This window comes from Temnothorax nylanderi, unplaced genomic scaffold (genome assembly GCF_030848795.1).
Source record: "Temnothorax nylanderi isolate EJ_2023f unplaced genomic scaffold, tnyl_v1.0 TNYL_tig0196_pilon, whole genome shotgun sequence".
In the NCBI taxonomy this organism is placed as follows: domain Eukaryota; kingdom Metazoa; phylum Arthropoda; class Insecta; order Hymenoptera; family Formicidae; genus Temnothorax; species Temnothorax nylanderi.
Genome location: NW_027249258.1, coordinates 118,142 through 130,389, shown reverse-complemented (window position 1 = coordinate 130,389; position 12,248 = coordinate 118,142). Strand labels below are relative to the sequence as shown.

At 40.6% G+C, this 12,248-nt stretch overlaps 1 protein-coding gene and 1 long non-coding RNA gene across 2 annotated transcripts in view; one reads left to right on the top strand and one right to left on the bottom strand.

Annotated features, from left to right (window-relative positions):
* LOC139778802 (uncharacterized) overlaps positions 1-9,407 on the top strand; it is a 28,321-nt gene extending 18,914 nt beyond the window's left edge. Inside the window, exon 3 of the long non-coding RNA XR_011719694.1 lies at positions 8,711-9,407. This is a non-coding gene — a long non-coding RNA (uncharacterized lncRNA). The remainder of the gene's footprint in view (positions 1-8,710) is intronic.
* Positions 1-12,248, bottom strand: part of LOC139778798 (uncharacterized) — a 184,100-nt gene that overhangs the window by 58,735 nt on the left and 113,117 nt on the right. The window contains exons 3-5 of the mRNA XM_071716907.1: positions 11,961-12,079; positions 11,432-11,578; positions 7,270-8,340 (exon numbers count right to left, since the gene is read on the bottom strand). Of these exons, the coding sequence (XP_071573008.1) occupies positions 7,270-8,340; positions 11,432-11,578; positions 11,961-12,079 (1,337 nt within the window). The remainder of the gene's footprint in view (positions 1-7,269; positions 8,341-11,431; positions 11,579-11,960; positions 12,080-12,248) is intronic.

Below are 12,248 nucleotides of genomic sequence, written 5' to 3'. Positions count from 1 at the left end.
ATCCCGAAACGGATTTAAGTGCACCAGTGAATATCTCAGTGGTATAGTGCGGTTGGCGGTGACTGCGGTGACTTCGGCGGCGTAATGCAACCCTTGCACTACGCGGAGCCACAGAAACAGTGCCTCGTTTAGCTCGTCCGGTTGAAGCGTGAGTGCAGTGCGGGCGGCGGAGTGCCGCCATCGAGAGCACCAGGCCGTGACTCTCAGTAGACGGTGCAAGGAGGAGAACCTGAGAAGCATCTCAGGCTCGGCTTCGACCTTCTCGGTGGCGGCTTGCACTACGACTCGTTGCTCAGGCATCTGGTCTGCCGGCAGTTCAGGATCCTCGCTCGGCCAGTGAGTGGAATCTTTCCGGAGCCAGGCGGGACCCGTCCACCACAAGGGGTGTTGCAGTATCTCGCTCGGTGCGATCCCCCTGGAAGCGCAATCGGCTGGATTGTCCCGCCCCGGGACGTGTCGCTACTGAGCGTCGGGAAGCTGCAGCTGGATGTGAGCCACGCGGTTTGCGACAAAGGTCTTCCAGCGGGAGGAGTGCCCTCGAATCCAGTGCAGTGTGGTCTTGGAGTCTGACCAGAGAAAGACAGGTGCTGTGGACAGACTTAAAGTGGTGCGATAGTGTTTTGCGAGATCGGTGAGTGAAGCGGCGGCACACAGTTCGAGGCGCGCCAGATACACTTGTTTTACAGGTGCCGCTTTGCTCTTGGCGGCCAGAATATGTAATGCCTGGAAGTTGTTTGAAGAGACGCGGAGGTACACGACGGCGGCGTATCCTCGTTCGGATGCGTCGGCGAAGCCGTGCAATTCCAATTGCTGGTTCTCGGCGCCAGTGCCAAGCCAGCGGTTCACGCGGAGGCCTTCGTGCAAGGGAAGTTCCTTGAAGAGGAGCTCCCAGCGGTGAGCGTCGGAGGAAGGGAGCGGAGTGTCCCAATCCAGCTGCTGCAGCCATGCGGACTGAATTAGGATTTTGGCGCGGATTATAACCGGAGCGAGCCATCCCAGCGGGTCGAAGAGACGTGCGGTTTCCGCGAGAACGCGTCGTTTCGTGTATTGTGTGATCGTGCGCGGGTGTATCGCGAACGCGAAACAGTCCTCGCTCGGGTATCACAGGAGGCCCAACGTGGTCTGGCTTTTGCTCTGCCAAGAGTGCGGTTCTTGAAACAGACAGTGTTCCAAGGAAATGCCCGTTAAGGCTTCCTCATAGTTCGACGACCACTTCCAAAGCGGAAACCCGCCCGCCATGCAGAGCTCGCGAAGTTCTGTCTGCAACGCGATCGCGGCGGGTATTGTAGTCTGGACATCGTCGACGTAGCGATCCTCGAGCAGTGCAACGGCGCCCTGCGGATATCGCGATTTTTCGTCGTTGGCTAGCTGTATGAGTGATCGGATTGCGAGAAACGGCGAGCACGCAAGGCCGTACGTCACCGTGTTCAAGAGCAGTTCGCGCAGCAGCTCGGTCACCTTGCGTCTCCATAGGATTCTCTGGAATCCTCGGTCTTTGGGATGCACGAGAATTTGACGGTACATCTGTTTAATGTCCGACACTAAGGCTACGCGGTACCGGCGCCAACGCGAGATCACGTCGGCGAGCGCCGGCAAGAGGTTGGCGCCAACGAGCAAGTGCGAGTTCAACGATTCACCGGACTTCGTGCGTTGCGACCCGTTAAACACCACTCTGAGCTTGGTTGTGGAGCTGGCCTCTTTGAACACTCCGTGATGTGATAAGTAGCACTTGCCTACTTCGTTGTCCTCGGAACTGCTCACCTCCGTCATATGTTGCAGATCTTCGTACTCCTGCATGAAGGCTCGGTAGAGCTCACCGAATCGCGAGTCCTGGTCACATCGTCGCTCCATGATTGACAGCAGACGCTCTGCCGGCTTGCGAGTCTCAGCGAGGTTCGTTGGAGTGGTCTTGAACGGGAGTCTCACGACGTACCGTCCGGTAGCCGTACGCTCGTGGGTGCGCACAAAGATCTCCTCACATTCTTTCTATTCGGGCGTGAGAGCGGCGGGAGAGGAAATGTCTGTTTCCTGCTCCCAAAAGCGGCGCACTAGATCGACCAGCTCGTGGTCGGCGGTGCATTGAAGAGAACTGCGGTGCCCCTCCGTTGCACCGCAGCCCCCTGAGAGGATCCACCCGAAAACCGTCTTTTGTGCGATTGGAGCTTGAGGTCCGCCCTTGCGGATGCCGTCTTCAAAGATAGCCGAGCAAACTTCTGCTCCGAAAAGTATCTCGACTGGATTGTTGGCCAGGAACTGCGGGTCGGCCAGAGGAAGTCCTTGAATGTGCGGCCAAGCTGGAGCGCGCCTCGTAGTCGAGCCCTGATATAACGAGAGACGCGGCAGAACGAACGCGACGGCGGAGATTGTAGACCGGTCGTGTTGGAAGTGAGGCTCACTGTCACCTTCCCGCGGGTCGATCCCGATTTTGAGCCGCCGATCCCGAAAATTGACACGGCGGAGTAAGAGCGTTTAAGACGGAGCTGTTGAGCCAGAGATTCCGAGATGATCGACACCTCGGATCCCTGATCGATGAGAACTCTCACGGCGTGTGGCTCTTTATAGCGATCGGCGACCATCACCCGCGCGGTTGCAAGAAAAATTGCCTTGCTGTCGTCGGCTTGACGCACTGCGGATAGTGCGCTGACCTCTGCAGGTTTCGGCGCGGTAACCTGAGCCTCGTGGAGCATCGTGTGATGCCGAGATTTGCACGTTAAGCAAGTCTTTGACGATTGACACTTCGCGATCAGATGATTGTCGAGACAATTGTAACCGATTGGTCTCGACGAAAGATTTGCGCTCATTGGCCGACTTGGCCTTGAACTCGTTGCAAGTCATCAGAGTGTGCTTTCCTTTACACAACGCGCACTGTGGGTCGGAACTGTGTTTCGCGACGTGAGTTTTCGCGGATCGTGACGACTCTGAGACTTTAGATGCGGGTTTCGGTTTCGCGGCATTAAGTGTCAGTATGCGTTTAGTTATAAAGTCCGTGAGTTTAGTGTGATCCGGTGGATTGACGGAGTCGCAGATGAAGGACTCCCACTCGAGACGCGTGCGCGGATCAAAGGGCTCGACTACGAGGTGGTTGAAGAGGTCCATCCCGTGGGACTCGATAGGCCTGCCGATACTCTCCTGCGCGTTTACAGCGGTCGTAACGGCGTTGAAAATTCGGCTAAATTCCTCAGCGGTATCCCCCTTCATCTTCGCGACGGCGGTGAACGTTGCGAAGTTGGAGCGTATCAACTCCTTTTTGTTCTCATAGTGCTTGCCTAAGATCGCCTATGCGCGGTCGTAATTGTCTCCGGTTACGTGTAACGACCGAATTAATTTTTCAGCTGGACCTTGTAAGCACGACCGAAGGTAATGGAAACGCTCGACGTTTGAGATGGCTGAGTTTTGACCGATGACCGACTGGAAGAGGTCACGAAACTACGGCCAGTCTTCATACGCGCCTGAAAAATGCGGCAACTTTATGCGAGGCAACGAGGTCTTTGGAGAGTGTTCGCTGCTTTGTTCGGACGACGCGGACGACTTGGTTATTTTCGTTAAGCGGCTCGCGTATTCCGACAACACGCTTCATTGATGCACGTAAGTGATTTCAGTCGAGTCAAAAAGATCTGATTTGACGTACTCACTCTCTTCGTAGGCGTCCTTGTAGCATGCTCGTATCATGTCGTGCTGCGATTCGAATTTCGCCCATAGGTCGTCGAGGATTCTGATTCGAGTTTCCACGGCGCTGAGGGTGATGTTGGCTGAGCCCATCTTTTTCAAGTTGTCGACTGCCCGGGAAATGCGACCTTGTATGTCGCGCTGACCGGTCAGCAGGGCGCTCTTCTCCGTGTTCATGACTGTCTTTTGGTTTTAGGCACTCCCGAATCGCGGTTGCCGGCGAGTATCCAGCTCGAAGGACCACAAATGTTCGAGAGTCCGCGGGTTAGAGACAGCACGAGGAGAACAAAGACACGCACGTAAATCAAACTCAAAATTACAGAATAAAGTTTATAATGTCCAAAGAAATATATATATGTACAAGTATTTACAAGAGTCTTTTTTCAGGCGAAATGCCGTGAGCGGTAGCGCGCACAGAAGTTAGCACGGCAAAAGCGGCGAAAGCTATTAAGCGAGCGAATGCGAATTGCTACGCGAAAAGCGGTGTTAAGTGGTATATAAAGGCGGGTTTACTTGCGGGTGAACTACGAGCGAGAGAGGGCCTCGGCTAAGCGGCGAACCTTTTATTATCTCCGAGACGAGGCTCTCTCCGAGCTAATCACCAATAACTTTATCTCATTTTGCAAACATAGAAGGTTGTTAAAGGACTCGAGTGCGTGATTGGTGGCCACAGGCCGCGCGCGGAAACGTACGCGCCTGACATGCGCGGAGCTCGGATTTCGGGAGGGTGATTGACCATCGGCGGCCCACGCCATCGCCGCTACGTCACAATTTTCGTTCGGCGATCCGAAGAGATCGTTGCTTGTTTGCAATCTCGCTGTTTATAGCATGGATTTTTTGCTTGTTTGTGGGAACTGTTAGCTTGACTTTGTTGTTAACGAAATGTTAGCGAATGTTCCGGAAGGCGAGTAAAGAAAAGATCCATGCTATGACTTGACAATATTGCGACTTCTTTAATGCGATTTCAATCGAATATTTTCTCGAAAGCGTGCTTGCGCTGACATGCAACCGAAAGCGATTTTCTTGTGATACGGATTATCACGATCTCAAACAATTATTCAATTACATCCATTCGTACGTTTCGGCTCCAATTTGAGCCATCTTCAGCGGTATAATATTAAAGAGTATAAAATAATAAACTATTCTCCTTTACAACATAGTGAGTTTACTGATTGGAAATTTCACAGAAACATAATAAGACTAAAAGATCTATATCTGTAAAAGTAATTAAGATGTTACAATACGGTCTATTTAAACAATTCTTGGAAAACAGAACGAACCTCCACCCACGAACGAAGAAAGTCGAAGCACATGGTTTACAGTACCATATGTCTCCAATATATCGGAAAAATTTAAAAGTGTGGTTACGGATCTGAATGTTAACTTGTCATTCTACAGTTTTAATAAACTAAAGAATTTTATCAAAATCCAGAAAGATATTCTTCCTACCCAATCAAATAAAAATCTCGTGTATAGAATTTCATGTAAAAATTGCGACGCTTCATATGTTGGTCAGACGTTGAGGCAATTAAAAACGAGAATTTCGGAACATCGCAACCATATTCACAGAAACACAACAACTCAGTCTGTCATTACCGAACATAGAATAAATTTCGATCATGAATTTGATTGGGAGAACGTTGAAATCTTAGGAAAAAATTTTTAGCAAAGCGACTAGTTTCAGAGATGTTACATATTAAGTTACAAAAGAATAGTCTTAACTCTCAAACCGATACAGAGTTTTTGCATCATGCATACGTGTCTATTTTAAATAAATTGTAAACCATGTCCATAATACATTTTGTCTTTCGTCAGATCACGTGTTATTGTTTATACATTGAATATTTATTAGCTTTTATTTCTTACTTTATATATTGAATATTTATTATGTGTTATTTCTTACTTTTTTGACCTACACTTTTTCAATTTATTTTACCGATGTTTGATTTAAGACATGCCCCTGCTTGTAATATCGGATCATATCAGTCTTGTGCGTCGTGTCGACAGAATCTCCGGATCTCATTGTACAGATTATACTTTTACCAGACGTTCATACCATACTTATACTTCTTTATCTAACTTATTGCGATGTATTTGTTCTCCAGACTACTTGGTGAGTTATCTTAGAATTGTTTAAATAGACCGTATTGTAACATCTTAATTAATTACTTTTACAGATATGGATCTTTTAGTCTTATTATGTTTCTGTGAAATTTCCAATCAGTAAACTCACTATGTTGTAAAGGAGAATAGTTTATTATTTTATACTCTTTAATATTATACCGCTGAAGATGGCTCAAATTGGAGCCGAAACGTACGGATGGATGTAATTGAACAATAAATCAGTGATATTGATACTATGCACTAAGAACCGCGTGTGACCATTACAGCCTCTTCCAATTTATATTTTTAATTTCGAGGGTCCTTATACTATTTTTATTATATAAAAATGTATTAAGTAGACCGAGGCGAATTGGATTACTAATTAGCACGATAAAATAGCTCGTTTGAAATAAAACACTAACGAAAACTGTCTTAAAACTTATATTGATCCGATTCGCCTCGGTCTACCCTAAGTTTTTTTATGGATAGAGTATCATTAAAGGAAGATTGTTATTGAATTTGGAGGATCGGTGAAAAGATTACCGATTTCTGCTTAAAAAGTATATAAGGTTGTACATGTAATTTTATATAGAGTATTATTAAAGGAAGGTTGTTTTGAATTTTGCGAGGACCGGTGAAGGGGTTACCGATTTCTGCTTAAAAAGTTACATGTATAAGTTATACATGTAATTTTATATAAAGTATTATTAAAAGAAGGTTGGTATTGAACAAAATGGAAATAAGATATATCCGTAATTAGTAGGGATCATTTTAGTAAAAACATTAATTATTTAATTGATTTTTGTAAGAGTATAACATATATTAGTATAACAGATATTAGTTGCAATAAAGCTTTATCACAATAAAAAAAGTATGCAAGTAGAAACTTGCACATTGCTTCCTCATAGTTTTTAAGTGTGCAAGTAGAAACCTGCACATTGCTTCCTCATAGTTTTTAAGTGCGCAAGTAGAAACCTGCACATTGCTTCCTCATAGTTTTTAAGTGGGTAACTAGAAACTTGCACATTGCTTCCTCATAATTTTTAAGTATACAAATTATAAATTTGAACATTACTTCCTCACAATTTTTAAGTATGCAAATTATAAATTTGCACATTGCTTAATTAACATTTTATTTCGCTCATAAAGCTTCCTCTATGAGGAAGCCAAATTAATAAATATCTACTAATAATTATGCATAAAGAAACAGGCTTCCTCATAGAGAAAGCTTTATGAGCGAAATAAAATGTTGATTAAGCAATGTGCAAATTTATAATTTGCATACTTAAAAATTGTGAGGAAGTAATGTTCAAATTTATAATTTGCATACTTAAAAATTATGAGGAAGCAATGTGCAAGTTTCTACTTACCCACTTAAAAACTATGAGGAAGCAATGTGCAGGTTTCTACTTGCACACTTTTTTTCTTTGTTTTAAAACTCACAAAAATTGCCACATTATTTTAAATTCTTTTCATTATCTATCATAATCTTTTACATACCGATTCAATTTTATTATCAGAAAGATCCAGATCACGCAATCTTCCCATCTGTGAGAAGGCAAATTCGTTCACGTGGCGCAGCATATTCCTGGATAGGTCTAACCATTCCAAGAACTGTAGTGACTTGACGTAATCACTGGAAAATTGAACAAACCTATTGCCTGAAAGATTGAGTTGTCTGAGCCTCGGATGAATTGCAAAAGCTGTCTGCGATAACTGGTTGATGCGATTGTCCGATAAATCAAGGATTTCCAAGCCAGTGCCTGTGTTGAAATGTTCGCCGATAAACGACGTAAGCCTATTATCTCGCAAATTTAACGAATAAAGATTTATGAGACCAACAAAGGCATTGTTATCGATATGTTCAATGGCATTGTACGAGAGATCGATTGTCGTGAGATTATAGAGATACTGGAAAGTGCCTTCGTCAATTTCTTGTAGCTGATTGCTAGCTAGAGAAATCCTTTCTAGGGATTCAAGATTCAACAGCAACACCGATGGTAAAATTTTGAGCTCTGTGTAAGATATGTCAAGATCGATCAAAGACGAAGGAAATATCGGAGGAAAACCGCCATACAAGGGATTATTACTGAGATTTAAATACCGCAGTCTATGCAAATACTTGAAAGTATCCGGTGATATTCGTTTTAATTGGTTACCCGCCAAGTTTAGTGAAACTAAATTTCTTAATGGTAATTCGATGATGGCCGTCAATCGATTATACGATATATCAAGATTTTGCAAAGTGTCTTCTAGACCAGCAAACATATTTTGCGAAATAATAGACAGCATGTTGCCAGAGAGCTCAATGTTGATGAGATTTTCAAAGTTATAGAACAATCTAGGTGGTATTTCGCGAACTAGATTGCGTGTTAGACCCAAGGTCATAAGATTTGTTGATGTGGCACGAATTAGTTCACTAGATAGTGCGGCGATGCGATTGAATTGCACGTGCAAATGCGCCAGAGATGGTAATTGTGTGAGGGCCGAAGCTGGCACTAATAGAATGTTGTTGTCTTGCAAAGATAACCATTTCAGTTTTGTCAAACCCTCGAAAGACGATTCTTCGATCTGTAATAAAAAATACATAAAGTGTAATATAGATTTATATAAGAATAACATAAATAAATATGTATGCAAAATTATTATTTTTTTATTCAAAATAAATATAAACATTAATTAATTTACAATTATTACAAATATAAATATAAATTTATATTTGTAATAATTAATATAAAATTATATGATATTTAATGTAATAATATATTTTATATTTCAAAAGAAATTATAATATATCAGTATTGATATTTTATTATTCTTATCTTTAGGGGAGACCGGGGAAAACTCGACACCGGGGCAAACTTGACACTAGGCTTTTTGCCAATTTAAATCTATCGTAGAAACTTGCCTTTCTTACTATAAATGCGTTTTTATGTTTCAGTAATGTCAACTTGTTGGAATTTGGTGACATTTTGAGTTATGGTGTAATTTTTAGCGCGACATAAGCGTTTTTGATGGTGAAAAGTAATTTTTCTGATCTCTCGATAATTTCTACCCTTTCATCAAGCTTTACTCTTGCGAACCTATATGTAAGTGATTTTGATGGGAAATTTGATGCTCTGTATGAATCTGATAATAGTTTTTGCATATTTTTAAAATTTTCATGTTTTTGGAGTGACAAAAGTGAAAAATGACGTCCGGGGCAAAGTTGACACCACGCTATTTCATCGGCTCCCAATAACAAACGATGCTTGTCATGCAGCCGTATGGCTCATGACTAATGTGTGCGCACGTCCGATCGCGAGTTTACCTGCATTAATTGTTTTTCAGACATGAGTTTAGATGAAGGTAATTGAAAGTTCAACAATTTTTGTTCTCATTATTTCCAATAACTGTTTTACTTTATTCCGAACTTTTGTACTTTCTAAATACATGATAAACAATGTATTTTTATTTTCAGACAATAAAAAATAAATTCCAGATCAAATTGTGTCAATCAGGCAAAGTGTCGGGTTTGCTCCGGCATTTTTCAATTTGAAAATTTGTCTTTGCGTCACTTTTCCTTTCCTGGGGGCAAAACAAAGCGTCGTACAGCAAAATTTCCTGAAGCAATTTTGTACCTGAAAGAACAATCTTTAAATGTGTATCATTGAATTTGCTTAAAAATTTTTATTAATTGTTGAAAATTGGCTTTGAAAAAATCATGTTGAGTTTGCCCCGGTCTCCCCTACATCTAAGAAAATAATGTTTTAAAATAAATTTTACTAGAATATATACACTGCTCAAAAAAATTAGGGGCCCACTTTTTCTAGGTAAATTTTTGACCATTTTTAAACTGTAATTACTCAGCGACTAATTAACGTAAAAAAATTTTTTTAAAGGATTTTATAGGGTAAACTTTACTATAAAGTGCTTTTGTTCAATTTTCACTTAGTTTAATACGTAAAAGCGTGTTCAGCTTTGAATAAGGACGTATTTGAGATATCCAAAATCTTGAAATTTGCAGTTTTCCACTACCTAACAAGAAAATTGGCGAACATAATTATTAATTATTAACCATCTCAAAGTGCGGACTTTGCCCTTTCAAATGAAAAAAAAACTTTTTCCTACGCCGATTATTTAGCGAGATGTCGCAATTTAACGTAACCCCTATTTTTTTATGATTTCAACACTTACCGCCGGTATTTACGTAACCCGATGTGCACCATGGGGAGGTTGTTCGGTCGGATTTTGCACATCATGTATGTATGCGTATATGTGTACATGTGTATGTGTGCACATGTAGAGGTTTTTTTTTAGTAAGAAAAGTATTGCCACCTCTTCGCCGTATCACTTCGTGCAATCTTGATCTCATATTGATGCAATTTTTTACATCAGATTGAAGAGGCACTGCGTCAAATTTGGAATAAAATTTCTCAATCTGATATAAAAAAAATGCATCAATATGAAATCAAGATTACGCACAGTAATACGGCGAAGAGGTGGCAACACTTCTTACTAAAAAAAACCTCTACATGTACACACATAACATGTACACACCAACACATACACATACACATACATACATGATGTGCAAAATCTGACCGAGTAACCTCCCCATGATACACATCGGGTTACGCAAATGCTGGCGGTATCGTGCCGGAATAAAAAAAAACAGGGTTTACTTTAAATTGCGATATCTCGTTAAACAATCGTAGAACAAAGTTTTTTTTATTTGAAAGAGCAAAGTCTCTACTTTGAGATAGTATTAATGATTATGTTAGCCAATTTTTTTGTTAGGCAGTGGAAGACTGCAAATTTGAAGATTTTGGATATCTTAAATACGTCCTTATTCAAAGCTGAACTCGCTTTTAAGTATTAAACTGAGTAAAAATTAAACAAAAGCACCTTATAGTAGAGAGTTTGCCCCGCAAAACCCTTTTCAATTTTTTTTAATTATTAATAATTAATAAATTTTTTTAATTATTCGCTGAGTAATTACAGTTTAAAAATGGGCAAAAATTTACTGAGAAAAAGTAATCCCCTAATTTTTTTTTAGTGTAAATGTACATCTAAAAAGATATAAACCAATTTCTCATAAGTAAATAGAGATATGTCCTCTTCGGTCAAGTTAGATCTTTGTAGCGTAATGATATTTTTGTGTAACTTTATATACTTTTTTCCACTCAAACAGATGGAAAAATATATAATCGCCGATTAACAAAAAACGAAATAATTCGATTGTACTATTGTATTTTGAATATATAAATGTTAACACCTATTTTTGCTCGAAATTTGGCCATTGTTATTTGTTTAGCAATCGCCGATTATTTCTTGGTCTAGAAACACAGTTTTTCATTGGAAGAGTAAATTCAACATACTTAAATCAATAATCGATTTAACTTCTTGATGCGAATAAACATCTTTAAATTACTGTAAAGAATTTATTGCACAAAATATTATCCCAGCCAGGATTCGAACCTGGACCTCTCTCCAATCCGTGCCGGGCATCTTTACCAATTCGACCACTGGAGCATATAGTGATATTTATCGTCTTAATCATGGAAGTATTAATGTAAAACACATGGAGCTGTTTAAAAAGGGGTTACGGAAAAACAAATAAAATTATGAGATTGATTTCTAATCTTTTTGTGACAAATTTTTGTTAGAAACAACAATGTACCGTGCGCAGCGCATTGAAGCTCAGATCTAGTCTTATAAGAGCGATAAGATTAGAGAATGTATTAATCCCGAGTCGACCTATGTTGTTACGGCTCAAATCTAATACTTGCAACTCGTTCAAGCTTAACAGATGTATCCGTTCTATTTCCTGCAAAAAAAATTGTAATTTACTCCTAATAAAAATTGTAATTTACTCCTAATAAAAATTGTAATTTACTCCTAATAAAAATTGTAATTTACTCCTAATAAAAATTGTAATTTACTCCTAATAAAAATTGTAATTTACTCCTAATAAAAATTGTAATTTACTCCTAATAAAAATCGCTTTCTGAAATTTAATTTATAATATAATGGATTTAAAATAATGTATGATTGAAAATAATGAATTAAATGTTTATCTTTTCTATTGCAATGTATAAAATATATATAAGAACAAGCCTCGATAGTTAATCATTCGGCTTCAGGTACGTAATAGTTGAATGTTTTCATGTATTGACGATAAAAGAGACGTTATGTACGGGAATACTTACGGTAATAAGATTGTTAGAGATATTTAAGAATTTTAAGTCCGTTAAGTGTCTTAATGCATCAGTGGGAAACTCCTGGAAGAAATTAGCCGAGAGATCTAATTGCAGCAAGCTGAAAATTCCTGAAACCGTTAAGATAACCTTTGTTTTTATCACAATCTTGCAGTTTTGTCTCTATTTCGTTATCACGACGTGATGCGAAATATACAGAATTAAGATAAGAATCCTGCGAGTACACTCGCGCGCGCGCGCACGCACACGCACACAAGTGTAACAGGAAATTCTGCGCCC